The sequence below is a fragment of the Mastigoproctus giganteus genome, chromosome 11 (genome assembly GCF_048544385.1).
Source record: "Mastigoproctus giganteus isolate SK-2022 chromosome 11, ASM4854438v1, whole genome shotgun sequence".
In the NCBI taxonomy this organism is placed as follows: Eukaryota; Metazoa; Arthropoda; class Arachnida; order Uropygi; family Thelyphonidae; genus Mastigoproctus; species Mastigoproctus giganteus.
In genome coordinates, this window is record NC_143585.1 from 133,471,677 (window position 1) to 133,496,703 (window position 25,027).

Consider the following 25,027-nt stretch of genomic DNA (forward strand, 5'->3'; position numbering starts at 1 on the left):
CAGAGAAGAAAAATGCATGGGATGCATATAAATTATCAAGCGACTCAGAAGCCTATGGCAGATATAAGCTAGTCTGTAATCAGGTCACAAAGGAGGTTAGGCAGACGAAGGCAGATTACGAGAAATCTTTGGCAATAGATGCTAAGAACAACAGCAAGGATTTCTTTACTTATATAAACTCTAAAAGGAAGGGGATGAATCTGATTGGTCCACTGGATATCGATGGTTCGGCTGTTGATGATCCTGCTCAGATAGCAAACAAACTGAATGAGTATTTTGCATCTACATTCACACATGAGGAGTTACTAAGATTTGAAAATGGCAGAAGGTTATCAAATTGTAGCAGGGTGCTTAATGATTTTGTAATAACTGAGAGCAAAGTGGAGGAGAAATTGTTGAAGTTAAACATAAGAAAAGCACCTGGGTTGGATGGGATCTATCTAGTTATATTAAAGGAGATGGAAAAGCAACTAAGCAAACCCTTATCCATAATTATGAGAGCATCCTTGGACTCAGGGGAGGTCCCCACTGACTGGAGATGTGCAAATGTATCCCCAATTCACAAAGGGGGATCGAAGGGTGACACGAGTAATTACAGACCAGTTAGTTTAACTTCTGTTCCAGGTAAAATAATAGAGTCACTGGTTAAAGATGCATTGCTGGATCATCTAGACAAGACTGCAGCAATAATTCAAACACAGAATGGGTTTGTTAAGGGAAAGTCTTGTCTGACAAATTTGATAAGATATTATGATGTGGTTACAAAGGAACTGGGTGCAAAGAAATAATTTTGATATCATATATTTGGATTTCAGGAAAGCTTTTGACACTGTTGTGCATGGAAGACTATTGTATAAATTGGGGCAGAATGGTATTAAGGGTAAGTTGCTACAATGGATAAAAGGATGGATGTGTGGGAGAAGACAGGGGTGATAATTAATGGGTGCTGCTCTTCGTGGACTAATGTTATTAGTGGAGTCCCACAGGGTTCGGTTTTGGGTCCACTGTTATTTTGTATATTTATCAATGATATTGATGAAGGTATATCAGGCTTAGTGTCGAAGTTTGCAGATGATACAAAGGTTGGCAGGGTTAGTAATGGCAGTGTGCTACTGCAACAGATCTAGATAATTTGGGCAGATGGGCTAAGAAGTGGCAACTGAAGTTTAAACTAGACAAATGCAAAGTACTTCATATAGGTAGAAGTTAACCCCAGAGAAATGTACTAACTGTGTGGTACTACACTTAAGGTGGTACTACACTTAAGGTGGTAGAAAATGAAAAAGACCTGGGAGTAATTGTGCAGTCAGATATGAATTTTTCTGAGCAATGCAGACAAGCTGCCAGGGCAGGTCATGGGGTTTTGTCAATGATATATAGGAATTTTTCTAGCAGGGAGAAGGTGATTGTCCCTCTGTATAAGGCAATGGTCAGGCCACGCCTTGAGTACTGTGTACAGGTCTGGAGGCCTCATTTTAGGAAGGATGTAGATTTGTTTGAGTGTGTACAGAGAAGGGCAACAAGATTGGTGAGGGGAATGAAGGGATCCTCTTACCAAGAGAGGCTTAAGTTCTGCAAATTGCAGTGGCTGGAGACTAGACACTTGTGCAGTGATCTGATTGAGGTATATAAGGCCTTGAATGGGTTGAGCACGCTGAATTCTGATGGGATCCTTCCACTTGTTCAGATTACGAACCTAAGGGGGCATAAATTCAAATTAAGAAAATACAGATGTAGAATAGATGTGCGGAAATTTGCCTTTAGCCAGCGGGTGGTTAATTGCTGGAACAAACTTCCATCTGTCATTGTGGAAGTTGATAGGTTAAATAAATTTAAGGAGGAACTGGACATTCATTTGGAGGGAATGGTGCATTTTTTTTTTTTTTTGGCTGATGCTGCATAAGCTCATACACTTGCTTTCTTGCATCACATGCCACTACTACAACAACTTTACCCCTGGTGGTAGTTACATCTTTAAGTAAATCCCACATCTGTACACTGTGATCACTGCCACCTAGTGGTTCCTTTATCTGTAAATTCTTAATGCATGAATAATCACTGCTGATAATCAGATTGAGAGTGTTACTCCCTCTTGTTGCCACTCTAATACGCTGCTGTAGAAAACAATCATCTCATAAATCCACAAAAGCCTTGCTAGTGTGCGAGTGATCAATCCACAAGTTCCAGTCTATATCTGGGAAGTTAAAATCCTCCATTATAAGACACTTTGATTTATTGCCCTACTCTATTTCTCTGTATAATTGTTCATTGTACTCATCAGAGTCATTATGCCGATAACAGTCTACCCTCATTTTTTCTTTCCCAGTGCTTGTCACACCAAACTAACTCAACGTTGCACTGTCAATCTATGTCAACTGGATGCACTTCCTTAGATTTTGTGTTCCTTAACTGACAGCATAACCCCTCTTCCCTTCCTATCTTGTCTATCCTTTCTATACACTTTGTACTCCCCAATTACAATTCTGTGTCCCATATATCTGAGTGGCACCACATCTCTGATATCCTAGTGATATCAGCTTTGGGTGTCTTAACCAGCACTTCAAATTCATCAAATTTATTTTCTATACTCCTAGAATTGGTGTACACACAAGTATACGTGCACCTGTTCTTACTGTTAGTTACTCTAACACAGCCCATGGATTTACTTGTTTCATGACCCCCCAGCAGTTCCTTAAATCCTCAGCAACTGGCTTTCCGGGTTGCAGCTCATTTTAGTAGAAGCAGGGCAAGAATCATTTCCCCCTCTCCCTGCAGCTACTGTTAATCTATTGGTCTGTGAATCCCCCAAGCTAGTAGTTTACCGACCCACCTGACATTGCCTCGATAGCATCAGCAAATATTCTTGCACCCCTTCTATTTAAGTGTATCCAGTGGTGAGCTCTGAATATTTTAACTACGGGCTTGCACTTTTGCTGATTTTTGAAATATCCTTTGGGGGGGGGGGATACCTACTGAGTAAATCTGATCGGTCACGGATGTGACGTTACCCGCCAGAGGCACTTCCCACGCTCAGATCACTAGTCTGTGCGGAATACTCACTAGTAGTATGATTAGATTAGAGCGCGTGACGCATTTTTAGTGACCAGTACAATATCTCGAGTTCTAACTTTTTGGAATTTTTGAATAGTATGACGGCACAATTTTTACGTCACATCCGCAAAGGATGTTTCACATAAAACCATCTACCGGCGTGCTCAGCAGACGCACGACTTTTTTATTCTTTTTTTTTTTTACAACTAGGGAAATACTGTATAATGGATACATTTTTTTTTCACGATAAAATTTTAATATTGAGAATAAAAAATAACAAAAATATTTCCCATATTACAAATAACGAATTATCTCAAAACATTCTAGAATATAAAAACAAATACTGTATTACATAAAAAACAACTGTTCTAGAAAAGGTACACAAAAATCACAGATTAAATGAAAAAAATATTGCACAAATATTTGAGAAAATTTTATTCTAAAAATTGCCATATGCAATTTACCTTTATTAATATTTGTTTTCGATCTTCTTTGCTCAATAGCTGAGCTATTATTAGAAAGAAATGATTTGACATAACGATCCGGATCAATTGAACCAATGGTTTTCCTTTTAGATGTATGATCATCATAATCTGCAATGTCAACATTATTCATTCATTCACACGAATTCATTACCCTGAAAGCTCACTCAGCTTCAGCACTGCTAATCGCAATATTTCTGGCTTTCTTAATTGTAAAGGGAATTTTACACCATTTTAAAGATAAACTGTCTTCGACAGAATCTCTAAAATCATTAATTTTTATTTCATATTTTATCAGAAAACAAATTTCTTATTCGGTTTTCAGTCTTGCCACCGAGACGAAAGTTCTTTCGAATTCCACGATTTCCAGTAGAATATGTTTAAAATTTCGTTGAATGGTATCATTATTTTCTTTATTTAATTTAAAATTACCCGGTTGCATTAATAACTTATCCTTTAAGGATACAACAGTGCATTTAATAACTTGTCACAATGTAATTTTACTGTTCTTTCGATTTTAATTCCTTCAAATTCTTTACACTTCAACATGCTTTCAATTTTAGCTTTATAATTTCCTTCAGAATTTTTCAAATTAGCGATAGCATTGATAGTTCGAATAATTAATCTGCTTTTACCATAGTGATTTTGTAAAGCTTCTGAAATGTAATAGAGCATCCTGCAGGATGTCGATCATTAGTGCTTTTTTTGTAATTCCAGATTTAAAAGTCGATTTAGCAATCCTGAATATTTAACTTCTGATTCAAAATGTTTGCACAAAGCGGGATAATTCCCTTAACCCGCAATTACCATCCGCAAGCTACAACTGCTCTTCGTAGCTCGAACACACGACCGATCTTTGTAGTTTCCACCTCAAGTTCTTTAGCAATCATCTTTAATTCGCACTGGATTTTGGAGATTGGTGATATAATGGATAGTTTTTTTTTTTTAATTATTGCCCCTATGCCATTATATTTTAGAACATTTTCTACATAGTGAAAGCTTCAACGAAATTTCAAAATCTGCTAACATTTCATTTTTGTCAAGTTTATATAATATACCCCCAGGGGCTCGCATCTGTGAGTATGAGATTGGCACACCCAGGGTCCTGAGCTGGATATCATCATTCTTCTCTTGGTGACTCCCTTCTATTTCTGACTCTCTCTCTCTCAGGGGTAACTCAAATTTTTTTTTGGTCTGGTGCAGCAAAAACCTCAGGCTTCCTTGCACCATATGGCTAATTATAATAATAATAATTATAATCTTAGTTGCTCAATCCCACCCCCCCTACGTTGCTACTGTCATTAGTTCTTTGAATACTGTACAAAATATCAGAATCACTCAGATATTCAGCTACTGTGACCATGTAAACATAGACGGAGAAATTTACTGAAATGCGTGGATCACTCACTTCTCCGAAAAACATACACCCATTTGTCGGAGTAAAGGAGAACCACAACACAGGTTGACCAGAGGCTATTATCCGTGTCTGGAATCTTCTTAATTCTCTGACTGGCTATGGAAAGCAGATTGATGAGCGCGACTTCTCGGTGTGGCTGCATAAGTTTTACGAACACCACTAACGTTGTGGAATGGTAATCATTTCACCCTTAATTCGCACTTTCTAATTACCTAAAGGCCAGAGGTGAGAACAATGCATACAAAGTTGTCTCTCCTAATCTGTTCGTTACATGGAAATTATTTTCGTTCTACGGAAACTACTGTATTTTAAATGTAATTATCAAGGAGAATTTTTTAAAAAATTCGGTATAAAGAAGTTGGTTAATCAGAGATCCAACTGTAATTAAACAGAAATGAAGCAGTTTTAAAATACATAACCAATCGATTGCGCCATTAAAATGCGGGAATGGGTCCCACTCGTTCCACTGTAGTATTGGCTCTGGATACTCATTAATTGCATCCAGGATTTCATTTGTAATATAAATGATTGTCTCAACAATGGGCCCATGCGAGCCCACTATAGCTCACCACTGAGTGTATCCCATTCCTGTATAAGCATTCTCTCCTGTTAACAAGCTCAGAACACGCTGAGAAAAATTTGACCCCATGAGCCCTGCGCAATCTCTCCAGTGCTGAATCAATTGACAAGGCTCTCGTCATATACTCCCTCCTATCGTGTGTGGGCCGGATTGCAGACACTTTCAAATTTAACTCTTGTTAAGTTGCGAATTTTTTCAGCATTGACCTGTACTTGCTTAGTAAATCCGCAGATCTCCTACATTTAATGTCATTAGTGCCAACGTGTACAACGATATCACCTTTTGTGCCCTTAAAAGATATCTGCTCTACAACTTCACCCTGGCAGACATACTCTGGTCCTATTCCACCTATCCTTTTTTGAACAATATATTTCCCGTTTCCCTGACAATCGAGTCACCAACAATAACTAGCTCCTGTGGAACTAGCTCATTCTGCTCAGAAGGTTGCTGCTGTGTTGCTTGGTGCATAAGAGTGTGCTCTGGTGTTGAGTTGGGCAGCTGAGAACTCTATGGGCCCCACCCCATTTTAATTCCTTTGAGGGCGTCCACCCGACTCTTCAAGCTCCCATAGACACCCATCAGAAGGCTCATCATCATATGATGAGCACTGTCAGTTGGTTTGGCCCTGGAGAGTTTGTGCAAGTCTTGTGGGGTAGAATTTTTCTCGGTACGGTCTGTGCGTTCTAACAGGAGAGACTACTTCTCCAGAGGTGGAATATGCTTAAATAGAAAGGGTGCAAGAATATTTGTTGATGCTATTGAGGCAGTGTTAGGTTGGTTAGAAAACTGCTAGCTTGAGTAAATACCCAGACTGATAGATTAACAATAGCTGCAGGCAGAGGAGGTGAAAGTGATTTTGCACTGGTATTGGAATGTATACTTGCATGTACACTAGTGTTAGGAGTATGGTAAATAAATTTGATGAATTTGAAGTGCTGGTCAAGACATCAAACACAGACATTATCATTATTATTTTTCCCTGATTGGGGTTGGGGGTTCCACCTCGTGATGGCTATTGCTACCAAGTACACAGGATGGTTGTTGTTATGTCTGGTGTTACCATTGGTGGAAGAACTCTTTGACTATCCTACAGGTGTTCAGGATTGCAACTTTCTGGAGTTCCTTGTAGGTGATCGCCAGGAGATCTATTGCTGCTAGGCTGTTATGTAATGTTTTTGGCACCATACCTGTGGTTGACATGATGATCAGGATGGTCGTAACTTGTTGCATATGCCACATCTCTTTGATCTCCTTTCTTAGGTTTGTGTTCTTCCTGATTTTTTTCCTCCCGTTGGTTTTCTGTAAGTTGCCAGTGTTGGGTACCGCTATGTCAATCAGATAGATAGCCTTTTCCTTCCTGTCCACAAGGGTTATGTCTGGTCTGTTGTGTGGGATTGTCTTACCCGTTATTATGGTGAGGTCCCAGTACAAATTGTGGGTTGGGGTCTCTAGTACTGCCTGGGTACTTGTAGTATGGTGCACTTTCTTCAATCAACTGGTATTTCCTTGATAGCTTCTGACGTATTATCTTGGCACCTGGTCGTGTCTGAGTGTACTCAGTATGGGTGATCACCTTGCATCTTGCAGTGATGTGTTGGATTGTTTCTGAGGCCAGGTGGCAGCATCGACATGTGTCATCGGACACTCCGGGCTCCTTGGCAATGTATTTTCTATAGTTTCATAAATAGGAGATCATTGTAGTGTCTGCCCAGGTGTGTCTTCTCTGCCCACTTTTCTAGCTTCGTTTGTGCCTCCTGGTTTGGAGGGGACTCCTCACTTATGTTGAATGGGGTATACCGCTTGTCCATCTTGCTTATGGCCTGGTGGAGTGCTGCTGTGCATTTCTGGAAGTAATCTTTCAGGTTAGCAATCGCTGTTTTCTGTTGCTCGATGAGGTCTATCAGGCCCCTTGCTCCTTTCCGAGCAATTGTCAGTCTCTCCACGGCTGACTTCAGGTGGTGTTGGTGACTATTGGTCATCATTGTCCGTGTCTTTATTATAATAATAAAGACACAGACAATGTTTGGTCTGGAGCAGAAATCGAGAAGGATATATTGATTGACAGGTAGGCGTGGCAAACAGTGAAATGATTGGTGGTGGGCACGACAGACGACAAGCTACTGTGTAGTCATTGGTTGGCATTATGATGTGTATTTACCAGTAAAGTATGGTGCATAATAGTTTTGTAATGAAAGTGAACAGATAATAATAGTAGCGATGAATCTTTTTAAGGTGCCGATTGACGTTATGATACGTGTGTATTCACATGAGTGTCTTTAAAAATAAAAGTACAGTAATAAAAAATTTAATATTTTGTTAATAAACAATCTATGTGCTAGTCCATCCATGATTCTAAAGAAAAAAGGTTAGGTTACCCCCTCCATTTCGGGAAGGGTTCAAGCTCCAATGGGATTCAAGTGGAGGTAACCTGACCTTTTTTCACCATTATGAAATATTGTAATGGTAGAAAAAGGTTAGGGCATGTGCAATTAGGACAAGTTACCATTAGTGCTGCTAAAGTGATAATAAACCAATGTTATCGTGTGTTGTTTGCGCACCAATCAACACATCATTTGCCACGCCTTCCTGTCAATCAGTATATCCTTCTCGACTTTGCTCCAGACCGATAACACCTACTGTCTGTTTACCGAGCGAGCAGCGCTAGAGTCTGGTGTCGGGAAACTAATTTTCCACGTAAGTTATCTGACGTTTCTCGTCGTTCTCTTGCAGGCTTGCTTTACCTTAGCCATAATTATTATTATTAGCCATATGGTGCAAGGAAGCTTGGTGCTTTTGCTGCACCAGCCAAATAAAATTTCTGTATTACCCTGAGAGAAAGAGAAAACAAGAGTCGGAAGTAGAAGGGAATCACCAAGAAAGAGAAGGATGATGATATCCAGCTCAGGACCCTGGGTGTGCCAGGCCCATACTCACCAGATGTGAGCCCCTGGGGTTATTGTTGGGATTTAAGAGACTTGGTGTTACTCAGATGTAATGGATTAGGATTTGATTATGGGGAGTACAGTGTATACAGAAAGGACATAATGAATAGGGTAGTTTGGCTAGCGGCACCAGGGGCTCCCCTCAACTCTGTAATCGGTACTTTGAGATGTATGCAGGGTTAGTGTAGGTTGTGTTGGTATTTTGTTGATCTTGGCCTAGACCACTATGGAAACCACCAACCCCTAGTTACAGCCCTTTGCCATGGGAAGGCAAAGGACTGTAACTGATATAGAAAGGCCTCCCTGAATCTCTCCAGGACACTTTGCCACCAGAGGGTGTCAAAGGCCCTTTTGAAGTCCACGAAGAGGCCGAGGACATATTTGGTATTGGTAGTTGAGGCTGTGTCCACTACCATCCTAATGGCATCTATGGCGGATCTTCTCTTTGTAAAGCCAAACTGAGTGGTGTATCCTAGTCCCTTACTTGTGTATGCTGTTTGTAATCTAGTGGCAATTATTTTCTTGAGCATTTCCCCTATTATGGTCAGCAGGGCTATGGATCTGTATGAGGCAGGTGATTGTTCTGGCTTATCTGAATTCTTTAACAGGATTGTAAGGTTCACATTTTTCCAAGTTTTCACGAAGCATCAATCTTGTAGACAAGTATTTAGAAGGTTTTGGATGAGGCCCTCATGGACCAGACTCTCTTCAACACCTCCACTAAGTCATGGCTGGGGCATTTTCCCTTCTTCATTGTTTTCACTTCTGCTTCAACTTCTTAGGGACTGACTGGTTCCTTCTCTGTATGGCCTATATACATAAGATTGTTTCTTCTGATCTCAGTTTGTTGAGGGGACTCTGATTGAATTTCGTCTTCATGTATGATTTCATCTAGGATGACATTAATTGATTCCACCCAGGAGAGGGTCTCTTCACCTCCAGAAGTGCGTGTAGAGGAGTGTGTCTCCAGGGTGTATTTTTCCAGCAATAATTCGATAGGCAATGCCCCAAGAGTCAGAATCTTGGGAGTTCTTAACAAACTTATCCCAAGCTGCCTTTTTCTCTTTGTGTATTGTATTGTGTTAATCTGTTCTGGAATTTTTATAAATGTCTTGCAGTAGGTTTGTCTCCTCCAGCAGTCTGTTTTTTCTTTTTGCTTTTTTGGTAGTTCCTTCGGGCCGTTCTTGTGGTATTTCTCAGTTAAGTTAGTTGGTGGGTCCACCAAGGGACGTGGTTCTTTCTTCTTGTCTTCTTTTTGAATGTGCCTTCGCATACGGAAATGATTAACTTTTCGACCTGTTCGGCTTGGATATTTGCAGGGAGTGAGGCAATCCTATCCATGTTTTCCATTGTGACCCTTTCTTTGAGGTTCACATCATCAAATCTTTCCCAGTTGGCATTGTGCATCTTAAAACCTGGGGAAGTTGTTCGACAGTCTGGCGGGGGCTGTTGTTTGTGAGGGCTGGTATTCAGAAGTGATTGGGTTGTGATCACTCCTGGTCTATGAAGTTCTGATCTGCCACCAGAGTTTGATGCTGTGTCTTGCTAGTTGGTTTGTTAAGGTCAGGTCTATGAATGATAGTCCTGTTGCTGAGACAAAGGTGGGAGGGTGTCCAGGTGTATTACATACCATTAATCTGTTTGCCTGTATAAGTTCTTCTAGAAGTTCACCTTTTGAGTCTGTTTCGGGGCTATTCCAAAGAGTAGAGGAGGTATTGGCATCTGTCGTAATAATTGCCTTCCTCTCCGCCAGTCTGTGCATGGCCTCCTGTCTTTGTTGGCTGCATTGCATATAAATGGATATGGCATAGAGTTGACCGAAGGGATCTTCCAGGGCTGCACAGGCAGTGTGCACTGTATATAACCTGTTTACTTTTGTGACTGTTATGTTGGGGTCTGTGATGACCAAGGCGGTTCATACTCTGGCTACTGCACTGCCGCCAGTACCAGTGGCTTTGGTGTTGGATTTCACTATTTTTGTTCCCCAAGGCCTGGAAGATGAACAGACAGGATAGGAGTGGGGTAGAGGTTATGCTCTTAGTTGAGAAGCACATAAAATCTAAGGCAGTGCATCCAACTGATATAGGTGGCCAGTGCAATGTTGAATCAGTTTTGTGTGATATAAGCACTGGGAAAGCAAAAATGTATTATAGGCCTAATGACTGAAAATTACAAAGAACAACTGTACAGAGAAATAGTGGGCCAGTGAATCAGAATGTCTCTATAATGGGGGATATTAACTTTTCAGATATTGACTGGAACTTGTGGTTGGTCACTCACAGACTAGCAAGATTTTTGTGGATTTATTGGATGACTTTTCTACAGCAGCATGTGAGAGTGGCAACAAGAAAGAGTAATAGCCATGATCTGATTATCATCAATGATTATTCATGCATTAAGAATCTGCTGTAGGTGGCACTGACCATAGTGTATTTATGTGAGATTGACTTAAAGATGTAATTACCATCAAGGGTAAAAAGAGGGGTTTTTGTTTTTGTAAAGGTGACTACAGTGGTCTCAGACAGTTTTTAAATTCTATACAGTGGGACGAACTGATGATGTTACCAACAGCAAATTCTAAATGGGAAGCATTAAAGGAATTAATCAAAGAAGCTTCTAGTCTTTTCATACCAATTAAAAAATAATCTTCATTATTTTTTAATTGGTATGAAATTGGTAGGCCTAAATGGATGTCAGAGGAACTGATGAAACTTGTGGCACAGAATATCACATTTTCGGAAAGAAATTCATCTACATTTTTGCATTTTATTTTTGCTTTCATTTCTCATTTTGTTCATAGTTTCAGGTTATTTATATGAATGGAGGTTAATCTTTAATGAAATCTTAATTTCATAAAAAAAAAATTATTTTTTATTAAAGGCTTCTTGGATTATTCAGTGGTTTTATTGGTAAATTTGTTCTTCACATGTTTAGTGGGCCTCAAAATGGAAGCTTTCCTGAGCTTTGAAGTCAAGAAATAAACTCTGACAATAGCCAAATGGTCAGTGCATGAGGACAGTAGAATATATGTATGAGTTGACTGTAGTTTGAGCCCACATACTACTAAGTTCAGTAATGTTCTTGTATTCTCTATCTTCTAAGCTCTCCTGACCTTCATGGGTATCCTGGAGATAAACAAAAAATACTCTCCATTCAAAACGTTATGACTGCTACTGCTAGTGTGTATTAATTTTTTTTAATTTTTATTAAAAATAAAGGCAGCACCCAGAACATAAGTTCAAATCTGCCTAACAACTCTCAACTGAGTACCTTACATCTTTCATAAAATAAATAAATAAATTAAACATTGTAAAAACATAAAATATATAAATTAATTAAAAAATAAATCAATTAATTAAAAAAACAACAACAAAATTTACTCTAGCAACTCATCCATATCTTAAACAACTGTAGCTATCAAGAACTCTAACATCAAAAACAGACTTTTAAACACAAAGTATTGTCCAGGTCTTCTTGGTAAAACAAATCTTATTGTCCAATTTTATCTTCAGACTTCATTGATCTGGGGCAGAATGGGGTTTGCCCCCAGAATAAGCCTCTTTATTTGAGCAAAAACTTCTTTTGCAAAGGCCTGGAGTGCTGCAAGATTACTTCATATTTGAATTAGTTCCACTACAGTTGGGGAGAGTCCCTGGACGTTATTTCTCAGCTTTTCTCTGGATTCATCATATATTGCACAGTCAGAGTATGTAGTACCAGTTCTCCTTCGCTCCACAGAAACAAAAGTCTGACTCTGCAAGCTTAAATTGAAACAGTTTCTCATTGAGGGCCCCATATCCTGTGATAGATAGGTTTCCATTGTGAGAATAAACCATTCTGTAATGAATTTTGCCATGGCAAAGGTAACATCCGATATGAAGTTTTTCATGACTAGTCCCTTGTTGGTTATGTCCTATCTTGTCTGTCATATATTAACTAGCTCATTATAGCAGTGCAGCTTCTCTCTTTTCACGTCCATGTCTAAGTTAAGGTGGATGCCTAGGATTGCTGCAGGAATCTTCTTCCATATTCTGTAGCATAGCACCCTATAAACTACAAAGAGGTCCAGTGGAAGAACTCCTGCAATGACTTGTGTTGCCTCTGTGGAGACTGTTCTGCAGATCCAATGGGTGGCCAGTAGAAGTTGCCATTGGACAGAGTTCAGTTTCTCTTTAAATTTTCACTTAATTGCACAGTGAAACCACGTCCCTGCAGCGAACATGACTATGGGGAGGAACACCGCCTTGTAATAAAGGAGTATAGTGTGCTTGGAGATCCTAGTGTGTATGTACTCCTCTTGCTGCCAGACAGCAAGGCATGGATTCAATAAGGCCTCTGCAAGAGATATATTGTACCACGTTGCCAGGAGTGCATCCCATAGATCTACAGGATGCAACCTTACATGTGACAGACTAACTGTCCAATGATGTGCCATTCAGGCATAAACTTCAGGTGTCATTGCCATTGGGTGGCTATAAGCATGGGTGCCTGCTCTGGTGGCCCATATGGAGGATGTACATTGGATTGTGGTCTTGGAAACTCCACTGATCATCCCCATGTACACAAGGCTAGGTGAAGACATTGCACCTGTTGTGCAATACCTGCATATTGTCTCTAATACTTTCAACAACAATAAAATAAGTCTCCATCGATGCCAACTGTCACTCAAGGATATGGCACAGCTTAAACCCTGATTCTGACGGTACATGCACAGGCTTGTCAATTGGACCACTGCTAGAGGACTACATTGCCATCTCCCCATTTGAAGTCATCAACAAGCCAACACAGCTTCCCACCTTTACCAACACCCAACATGAAACAAACATCAATATCACCATGGCCTCTAGATCCCCTTCATGGAAGTTCTCTTGCTGGAGGGTCAAAGAAGCATGGACCACCTCAGACCACCGGGTTGTTACCTTCTCACTGGTCCACGTGGTGAGTCCCACTCTTCTAACTAGCAATAATATCGCTAGGCTTGTCCTGAAGAGAGCCAACTGAAGATATTCCACCTTCCATCCTGAACTCGCTCACTCCAACTGAACTTGCAGATGCTATTACTAAAATTCTTCTTAATGTCTGTGAAGTGGCTATGCCTAAAAAGAAACCATTTCAAAACTCAATTCTGTGGTGGTGCTAAGAGCTCGCCATCCCCCACAGATGTGCCATCCAGGCTAGAAAGAGGTTCCAACGAGCCCACATCCTGCCTGCAAAATGAAGTGGATGCTCCATAAGAGTTGTACAAGACCATTGGACAAAAAGAAAGCCTGATGACAAAACCCTGTGGCCTTCACTGGAAACTCAGATTCATGGGGTCTAGTTTACAAAATGCTCACCTACAAATTGCCCAGGAGTGAAGTGGTTAATTCTACTTTCATACCCTCAGGAACATTAAAAACATTCTTAACACCCTCTTTCCCAGCCATAAACTCCTTCCTATGTATGCTGAAATGGTCATCTGCAATGAAAATATAGAACTCTTTACATTGGAAGAATTGTCCACTGCACTGGAGAAAACAAAAAAAAAAAAAAAACAATAAGGCACCCAGATATGATCTCATCAATGTTGAAGTGGTAAAAAAGCTCTTCACCATCCACCCTGAGAAGAGCCGTGCCAAGGGTGAGGCGAACAAGGCTCTTGCCTCAGATTAAAAGCTGAAAGAAGTGCCAAAAGAAAGATGAAATAATTGCCAACGTTGCCATCATTAACAATAGGGCGCAATTTTTCATTCTTGCCTTGGGTACTAAAATGGCTTGGCACGACCCTGACTGCCTCTTGGCCCTCTTCAACAAATGCTTCGAACAAGTAATGTTTCCTGTTATCTGGAAGTCAGACTTATCTTGAATGGCCCAGAGAAGCCATTGACAGCCCCAAACTCCTATCAGCCCATAGCACTCTTACCTGTACTCAACAAAAAATCTTTGAATGTTTACTTTATGAAAGAACATGCCAACATTACCTTACTGCAAACCTGCAATCAAATACACAATATAGCTTCAGAAAGAGATCCTATGCAGAGGATGCTGCATGCACTCTTACAACAGCTCCACTGCCACAGACTGGAAGTATTTATTAGCAATCTCCATTGACTTTACTGGGGCTTTCAATGCCTTTTGGTGGCTGAGTGTCCTGAGGCACCTTTTGCAGGCTGGCATTCCTTTTAATATTTATCTCTGTCTCCAAGATTACTTTCAATGTTGCAGAATCGTTGTGAGGACAAAATACAAAGAAATATCACATCACGTCTCCAGGTACTGCCCGGAAGGGTCTTTCTTAGCCCCTCTATTTTGGACAGTTGTTCTTGATGAACTCCTAAATTTGGAAGTAGAGCAGTCCACCATCCAGGCATATGCTGATGATGTCATCATGCTCATTAAGCAGACAGCAGAGCACAGCTAGAAGACAGATCTATATCTGCCATAATCCAAATCCAGACATGGTCGCATCTTCGTAAATTGCAAATTTCACCCAAGGAAATGCAAGCGCTTCTGATTAAAGGAACACTGAGTCCTAGAAGATCATCAACTGTGTACACTTTGATAACGGACCAATTAAACTGGTAAAAAAAAAAGCTCAAGTTTTTCGGCTTGATTGTTGATGATAAACTTACATTTTATCCTCACCTTGTCCACTTGGCTGGAAAGATAAGAAAATACACCTCCTTACTGCTAGGATTTCCAAATGTGATTGGGACTAAAATGCCATGCCTTGGCCACCATCTATAAGGCTGTCTTCATTCCAGTGGTATGCTATGGTGCTGGCATTTGGTTTCACGGGGCCATTATAGACAGAAACAAAAGGAAACTTGATTTCATCTAGTGTCACATTGTGCTTGCCATCACCCAAGCTTGCTGCACCATCAGCACATCTGCCCTTCAAGTACTGACTGGGGTTATGCCTCTCCGCCTCGAAGAAATTTCCAGGGGCCCTTTGTTACTGCTTCAGAAAATCTCTTCTAGCAACAGTACTGAACTTCATGCTGCACCCAACCAATAATTGGAAACAAGAAAAGAAAAGATTGTATACTCACCTCACTCACATTTGGCAAGACAACTGGAATACTACTTCTAAGGGGTTGTTACAAAGAAATTCATTCCCCAAGTCACCATTACCTTCCCATGGCCCTCCCCCTTGGTTTTCACCAGGTCTCTATTTATCTTCTCATGGGAAGGTAATAGTGCCATTTATCTTCTCACGGGATGCGACTCATTAAACCAGAAGCTTGTCAACTTGGGCCTCACCGACAGTCCATCCTGTATTAATATTTTTTTAATAGTATTATTGATGTAGTTTTTTTTTTTTTTTTTTCCCCTCCCCAAAATAAAAAATTAATCAATATCAATCTGGAAATATATTTTTTAGCATTTTTAGCTTTTATTTCTGTGTTAGTTTTACATTAGATTGTAGTTCTGGTTGGGTATGTGTCAGCTTAATTTATCATATTCTTATTTACAAAGGCTGCTGATTGTTAGTTTGAAGTTACTTTAGTGAATATATTTTAAATTTGTTTATAAATGAAAAATTAAAAATGATTAAACAGATTCCTAGGATTTACACATTGAGTATTTTGTGTTATGTTTTAATTTCTCTAGGGATTAGTTGGTGGTCAGTATCCTAGTGATCCAATGAAAGAACAACTAGCAAAAGATAGTGCAGTTGTGGTATGTCTGTGTTGCTTAAATATATATGCATTTTGGAAAATTGTTGTATTTTTGTTCCATTTGCTCACTAATTCTGACTTTTTTTTTATTGCTTTACCTTTAGAGTAATGAAATATAAAAAATGAAATCTCTAAAATATTATTAAAATATTGAATTTGAGCTTTTGTTTTGTAATTTTTGCCCCCCATGATTTTTTAATATTTAAATCCAAAGTATAAAATGTTTTCTTTGAACATATGTGCTGACATGAATATTTGTAGGGAGCAATTTTCAAGGAATACATATGATGTCATCATATGTATTCCTCATTGTCATCATATGTATCCATCAAGATGTAATCGAGTGGAATTAACAAGAAAAAAAATGAAGCTTAAAAAAAAAAAAAAAAGTTACGTTATTGAATCTGTGAAGTAAACTCCATGTTGCAATGTACATTTTAATCTGTTTAGAAGATAGCATGCTTACAAAAGATAAGATTAGCAAAGAACAGAGTGGATTTAGGTCCAGTGGCTCGTGTGCGGATAATTTGTTTATTCTGCAGTAACTTATTCTGCAGTAATATTAGGGGTAAAGAGAAGGGGTATTGCTTTCGTAAAGGCGACTACGATGGACTGAGACAGTATTTAAATTCTATACAGTGGGATCAACTGATGATGTTACCAAGAGCAAATTCAAAATGGGAAGCATTCAAAGAACTTATCTTGGAAGCTACTAGGCTTTACATACCATCTAAGAAATATTGTTCAAGGTTTAGGCCTAAATGGATGTCAAATGAACTAATGAGGCATATGGCAGAAAAGAAAAATGCATGGGATACATACAAATTAACACGTGACACAGAAGCCTATGATAGATACAAGTTGATCTGTAACCAAGTTACAAAGGAGGTTAGGCAGGCAAAGGCAGATTACGAGAAATCCTTGGCAAGGGATGCGAAGAAAAACAGCAAAGAGTTCTTTACTTATGTAAACTCTAGAAGGAAGGGAATGAATCAGATTGGTCCACTTGATATCGATGGGTCAACTGTTGATGATCCTGCTCAGGTAGCTAACAAACTAAATGAATATTTTGCATCGACATTCACATATGAGGAGTTATTCAGCGAGGGGAATGCCAGAGGTGTATTCAAATCTGGCAGTAAGCTAGAGAATCTTGTAATAACTGAGAGTTAAGTGGAGGAGAAATTGTTGAAGATAAACAAAAGAAAGGCACCTGGGGTGGATGGGATCTATCCAGTTATATTAAAGGAGGCAGCAAAGGAAGTAAGCAAACCCTTAGCCATAATTATGAGAGCTTCCTTGGACTCAGGGGGAGGTACCCATGGACTGGAGATGTGCAAATGTGACCCCAATTCACAAAGGAGGATCAAAGGCTGACACAAGTAATTATAAACCTGTGAGTTTAACTTCTGTTCCCGGAAAATTAATGGAGGCACTGGTTAAAGAAGCACTGCAGGATCATCTAGACAAGACTTCAGTTATAGCTCGGACACAGCATGGTTTTGTTAAGGGGAAGTCTTGCCTGACCAATTTGATTGGACTATGATGCAGTCACAAAAGAACTGGATGCAGGGAATAACTTTGATATTATATACTTGGATCTTAGAAAGGCTTTTGATACTGTTGCACATGGAAGATTGCTGCACAAATTGGAGCAGTGTGGCATTGGAGGCAAATTGCTGCTATGGATAAAGGGGTGGTTGAGGGGGAGAAGACAGAGAGTGGTAATCAATGGACACTGCTCATCGTAGACTAATGTTATTAGTGGAGTCCCTCAGGGTTCAGTATTGGATCCTTTATTGTTTTCTGTATTTATAAATGATATTGATGATGGTATATCAAGCTTAATGTCCAAGTTTGCAGACGATACGAAGGTTGGCAGGGTTGTCAAGGACACTACTGACACTATGCTGCTGCAACAGGATCTGGAAAGGTTGAGCAGATGGGCTGAGAGGTGGCAAATGAAGTTTAACATTGACAAATGTAAAGTACTACATATGGGAAACAGCAACCCCAGAGCAACGTATCAACTCTGTGGTACTACACTGACAGTGGTAGAGAATGAAAGGGACCTGGGGGTGGTTGTGCAGGCAGATATGAAGTTCTCTGAGCAGTGCAGACAGGCTGCAAGAGTAGCTCATGGTGTGTTGTCAATGATATATAGGAATTGTTCTAGCAGGGATAAGGAGCTGATTATTCCCTTGTATAAGGCAATGGTCAGGCCACACCTAGAGTACTGTATACAGGCCTGGAGGCCTCATTTCAAGAAGGATGTAGAGCTGTTGGAACGAGTACAGAGAAGGGCAACAAGATTAGTGAATGGAACAAAGGGGTGCTCTTACGAAGAAAGGCTTAAGTTTTGTGAATTACAGTGTCTGGAGACTAGGCACCAGCTAGGTGATCTGATAGAGGTGTACAAAGCCTTGAATGGTTTGAGCATGCTCAATGCTGATGGGATTCTTCCTCTTGCTCAGAATAACCACCTGAGAGGGCATAAATTCAAATTGAGGAAAGACAGATGTAGGATAGATGTGCGGAAATTTGCCTTTAGCCAGCAGGTGGTTGGTAGGTGGAACAGACTTCCATCCCTTGTCGTGGAAGTTGATAGCCTAAATAAGTTTAATGCTCAGCTGGACAGGTATTTCGAACAAACAGAGGGGTGAAGTGGAAGTGGTTATTTTTTATTTATTTATTTTACTTTATTTTTTTTTGGCTGATGCTGCATAAGCTTGCTTTCTTGCATCAAATGCCTCTACTAATGCTAATGCTAACTAGTGAAGAAAAGAAGAGCAAGGAATAAAGATACCTACTTGCTTTCATCGATCTAGAAAAGGCTTATGACTCCATTCCAAGAAAGGAATTATGGAAAGTCTTGGAACAGATGTCAATTAATCCAGAACTTGTTGTAGATATGCAGAAATTTGCCTTTAGCCAGTGGGTAGTTGGTTGGTGGAACAGACTTCCATCTCATGTTGTGGAAGTTGATAGCCTAAATAAATTTAAGGCTCAGCTGGACAGGTATTTCGAACTAACGGAGGGGTGAAATGGAAGTGTTTTTTTTTTTTTTTTTTTCTCTCTCTCTCTCTGGCTGATGCTGCATAAGCTTGCTTTCTTGCATCATATGCCTCTACTAATGCTAATGCTAACTGATTATAATGCTAAATGATTAGGGAATTATACAATGACAATGTGGTATTTATTAAAGTTGGAAAGTCTCTTTATCTAACCCAATCTATTCAACAAAGGGGCTGAGGCAAGGATGTAGCTTATCTCCTTTATTGTTAGTTTTTTTGGAATGTGCCTTGCAAGGATGGAAAAGAAGCTATTGTGGAATGGGAGTATCAATTAATGACAGATATTTATGGAATCTCTATTTTGCCGATGATTAGGTCATCATAGCACAAGAAGCTTATGGTTTGGAATACATGTTAAGAAAACTGCATCTTATATATAACTAATGGGGCTTCAATATCAATTTCACAGAAACAGAATTCTTAAGCACAGCAGAGCATCTAGACGAATTGGAAATTACACAGTCTATACATCTAAAACCTGTTGGCTTCTTTGAGTATCTTGGATGTATTATAACTAACAGTGGACTGGGGAAAGAGGAAGTTAGCACACAAGTTCATCAAAGTAGAGATTCTTTGTGCCCTCAATACTATATGGTGGGACAACAATATCTCCCTTAGAACAAAAAACATATCAGACATCATTAGTGAAATCGGTACTTTGTTACGAATTTGAGGTGTGGACATTGAAAGAGGGTGACAAAAATAAGCTTAGGGCACTAGCGATCGAAGTGCTAGAGTTTCCAAGCTTGAGAGGGTTGCAAAAGAGGAAATTAGAAGGTGCTTGCATGCAGATGAAGATATTATAGAACGAATTGAAAACAGGAGGATGAGTTGGTTTGGACATCTATGCATGAATGAAGAGAGATACCCTAAAATATTATGAGTCGATTCCACAAGGGAAGGGAAGAGAAGACAAGGACACCCTAGACAACTGTATGATGAGGAATAGGGTGAATTTGCAAGGGAGAGAGATATTAACTTAATCCCCTCTTTTGAGTAGTGTTCTTTCTTTTTTTTTGCAGTGAACAGATATGAATGGTACTGTACATCACACCTTTACAGCTAGCACAGTGATTATGACCACTGCCCCTCCACAATATGTAGAAAAAGGCTAGGTTTGAGTTCCATATAATGGAACATACTTTTATGAGCTTTTTTTTTCCATGTCGTTGCTGAGTTAGTCTGTTGCATGTATGGTTGCTTGGTTTTTTATTATGGAAACTAGGGTTTTCTTCCAATAAAATATACAGAATTTAGGCACACTATATTGATGCCTGGTTGTCTTAGTTGCTTGGTGTGCAAACTCTTGAAATATAAAGAAAAACAATGCTACACGATAAATGTGATTAAATGTTTATTGTTATACTAGTGCCACACAGAATACACATTTCTTGATAGGCAAACACATAAAATTATAAAAAAAAAAATTGGTGACTACCTCATGCTATGCTCTCCTATGTTTAATTTAAATAATTTTTTAACAAATGGCATCTGTAAAAAGGGATACCATTTGTTTTGCAATACTAAGACAACTTGTGAATGTGCTTTCCACCAAAGGCAAGAGAGGATAAGGAAGTTCTTGTAATTTTCATGATAAATACAATATAAAAGTAAAATTGATTTCTTTTACAATGCACAGACTTATAAAAAGATAAATTATTGCTGTGAGATAATGATCTCAAGAGAAACATTTGTTAGGAAAAGCTGCTGAGGGTAAAGGAGGGCAAGGCTCCAGAGAGGATGGTGTATATACTGTTATATGTAAAAGTAATGAAAGCATCATTAGACTCTTGGGAGATCCCTTTGGACTAGAGAAGTGCTAATGTCTCCCCAATACACAAAGATGGAACTAGAGAAGTTGGGTGACTATAGGCCAGGGAGTTTGACTTAAGTGGTATTGATAACTGTGAAGTCTGTAGTTGAGGATTTTATTCAGGTCCATTTCAACAAGAGTGGTATCCTGAATAGATCCCAGCATGGTTTCATCAAAATCAGTCATGATGCAGATAACAATATTGACATTCTACTAGACTTTAGTTAAGTGTTTGATAACATCCTATGCTGGATTGCAGAATGGCTAAAAGATAGGTACAGAGATTTTTCATAAATGATCAGTTTTTAGAGTAACAAATGGGGTTCCTGAAGGCTTCAAGTTGGTTCCCCTCCTACTTATAATTTTTATATATGATATTGATGAGGGTATTCAAGGTTAGAATAAATGTCTTGAGACAGAATGAGCAGCCAACTGCTTGTTTAGTCTTAATACATATTTTCTTTCATTTTTGACAGTTTTTTATTATTATTACTAGCCACATGGTGCCTAGAAGCCTGAGGCTTATGCTGCACCAGCCAAAAAAAAAAATTTCCGAGTTACCCCCGAGAGAGAGAGAGAGAGAGAGAGAGAGAGAGAGAGAGAGAGAGAGAGAGAGAGAGAGAGAGAGAGAGAGAGAGAGAATGATGATGATATCCAGCTCAGGACCCTGGGTGTGCCAAGCCCATACTCACCAGATGTAGTTGCAAATGGATGCCACCATCTGATGAGGCTTCAGAAACACCCAAAACAGCTGTTATGTTGTTGCCACCTTGAGTTTTCAATGAATAATAAATTTGCCTTCTTTCTGTTATTCAGTTAGTAATTTTAGGTCAGTTTATGAATAACAGTGTTCTTTTTAAATTGTGCACAAGCCAAAACCTGGTGCTGTCATTGGAAGGAATGAATTTCTTAATACATAGAGGCAAAATATGTATAACACAGTGAAGCATTTATTATCAAATTATTTCAACAGTTGCATTGAGATATAACCCTACTTCATTAAAGGATGCACCAAGTTGTATTTGGGATTAAATTTTTACATGAATACTTTAATACATCTACTCAATATTCAAGTAAATTATTAAATTAAATATTTTAGTGTGCATCATGATACTGTATTGCATCTTTATCTCAAAATCAGGTTGAATTAGTAACCTTTAGGATTCAGCTTAGGTACAGTCTTTGTCACATGCCACTATTTCATCTAATTTTAACAATAGCCGTCCACTGTTATAGATAGTCAGCTATGCAGGCCTTTGTTCATAAGTAAAGAGCTACAAAGTCAAAATTTGAAGATTGACCTTCAACTTTTATGCTATTGTGTGTGTGTGTGTGTGTGTGTGTGTGTGTGTGTGTGTGTGTGTGTGTGTGTGTGTGTGTGTGTGTGTGTGTGTGCGTGCGCGCGTTTAAGAGTTCTATAGTGCAGATGCTTTTGAGCTTGTTTTTATACTCACCAGTATTGCCATTATTATTATATCACCAGTATTTTTTATTAGTCTTGAAATCTTAGTTTTTAGTAAATGTAGTATATACCAGGACTATCCAGACCCATGCTCAAGGTTGCAGACCTTATCGATTCTTATGGGAAGTAGGGCTGTAAGAACAGTTTCTTACCACTAATTACCCCCCCCCCCCTTTTTTTGTTTGAAATAGTATTTAATTTTTGCCATTAGTGTTTATATTTACAGTTAAATTTTTTGTATTTAATAATTAAATATGAAAAATACAACAATTATTATGTTACACTAATAGCCCTATATCATTGTGATGATATTGTTACAGAGGAAGATAAATAAGACATCATAAGAAAATAAAGAAAAATGAAATATTACTAAAAATGGATATTTTCAAAAGTCATTGTGAAATTATATTTTGTACAAATTCTAGTTTTAAATCCAGAAAAGGTGTAAAACTTGGGGCTGCTTACATGATCACAAGCCATGCAGTGTGAAGGAATGCCACTTAAGGCCATGGTTTGGACACTTCCTGGTATATGCTGTAATTTTTTTTTTTTTTAACTAAGTTGTGATTGTTACATTTATAAGAAATATATATTATGGAATATTTCACCAGATGCATTAAAAATGAAATTCATTGAGTTATTGCTATGGCTTATTTTTGGTTCACTGTAAAATAAAATTTAGCTTTTAATTTTTTGATGGAAATCTTTTTTCAATTCCTTTTTTTTTTTCTTCTTCTTTTTTTCCCCTTTAATTTTAGTTTAAATGCTATCCTAAATAACCTCTATTTTCTAGGTTTGTACAGAAGGTAGGTTAATTTTAGAATTCACATTCGATGATTTAATGAGGATAAAATCATGGCATTTTGCTACAAGGCAGCACAGAGAGCTTGTACCCCGCAGCTTGATAGCCATGCAGGTATGAGGACTTGTAGGCTACTTACATATTAAAAGTTAGACTTTGATATTTTATTAACTGTGGCTGTTCATAGTTACATGCTCTATTCTATAAAATTTATAATTTCTTGTAATCAGTAAATTTTATAATTTATTGATTAGTATACGTATGTATGTGTTCTGTAATTGTATGAAGGTAGATATACATCTTTATCATTTTTGATTGTTATTCACAGTCTTTGAGGATTTAGTATCCAGTGACACCAGCTTAAGAGGAGCTGTGAGACATTGGACATTTGTCTGTCTTTGGAAGACATGGATTCCAAAAATGCACATGCACAGAAAAATGTGTGCAGAGAGGATGGAGAGAGAAATGCATAGAGTAAGGCTATGGAGATAATGTAAATTTAAATAGATTGGATGCATGAATATTTGCTGATGCTATTGAGGCAATGAGATGCTGGTTGGAAAACTGCTACATTGGGGGGATACACAGACTAATAGATTAACTAGAGCCACAGGCAAAGGTGAAAGTGATTCTTGCAGTGATTATATTGGAATGTACAGCAGCCTGGAAAGCAAGGTGTCAGATTTCAAGCCCTGCTATGGATCAGCACAGAACAAGTAAATACATGGGTTATATTAGGGTAACTAAGAGGGTAACTAATATATAATACTAATAACTTATATTAGAGTAACTAAGTGCTGACAGCATTGTAAATAAATCTGATAAATTTGAAGCACTGATTAAGTCATTAAATGCAGACATTGTAGGAATATCAGAGATGTGGTGTCACTCAGACATAAGTGATACTGAATTTTGAATATGTGGTGTACAGTGGATGCAGGAAGAGGGTGGGGGTTGCTTTTAGTTAAGAAGCATATTAAAACTAAGGCATTGCATCCAGTAAACATGGGTAGTCAATTTGGTGTGATGTAAGCACTGAAATGTGAAAATGAGAGTAAGAGCATGATATAGGCTTAATGACTCTGATGAGAATAACAAACAACTATATAATGAAATGGTGGGCCAGTAAATCAGAATGGCTTATAATGGGTATTTGAACTTTCCAGATGCTGATTGGAATTTGTGGGTTGGTCAGTCACACACTAACAAACCTTTTATGGATTTATTGGATGGCTGGTTTTTACAGCAGCATATTAGAGAGGCAACAAGAGGAAGCTTTACTCTTGATCTAATTATCAGCAATGATGATTCTTCATGCATTAAGAACCTGCAGGTGTGACCCTCTGAATGGCAGTGATCACAGTGTGCCAATGTCAGATTTACTCAAAGACATAACTACTGTTGAGGGGAAAGGCTCTCAGTTTCATAAGGGTGAATACAATGGTCTCAGACAGTTTTTAAATTCTATGCAGTGGGACCAACTGATGACATTACTAACAGTAAATTCTAAATGAAAAGGATTCGGGGAAATAATCATAGAAGCTACTAGGCTCTTCATGCCAACTAAGAAATATTAGTAGTAGTAGTAGTGGCATGTGATGCAAGAAAGCAAGTGTATGAGCTTATGCAGCATCAGCCAAAAAAAAAAAAAAAAAATCACACCATTGCCTCCAAATGCCTGTCCAGTTCCTCCTTAAATTTTTCAACCTATCAACTTCCACAATGACAGATGGAAGTTTGTTC

At 38.7% G+C, this 25,027-nt stretch overlaps 1 protein-coding gene across 1 annotated transcript in view; it reads left to right on the forward strand.

The window, feature by feature from the left end:
- LOC150078442 (LIM domain-binding protein 2-like) overlaps positions 1-25,027 on the forward strand; it is a 374,189-nt gene that overhangs the window by 166,031 nt on the left and 183,131 nt on the right. The window contains exons 5-6 of the mRNA XM_090384564.1: positions 16,066-16,134; positions 23,276-23,398. Coding sequence (XP_090240690.1) covers positions 16,066-16,134; positions 23,276-23,398 — 192 coding nt within the window. The remainder of the gene's footprint in view (positions 1-16,065; positions 16,135-23,275; positions 23,399-25,027) is intronic.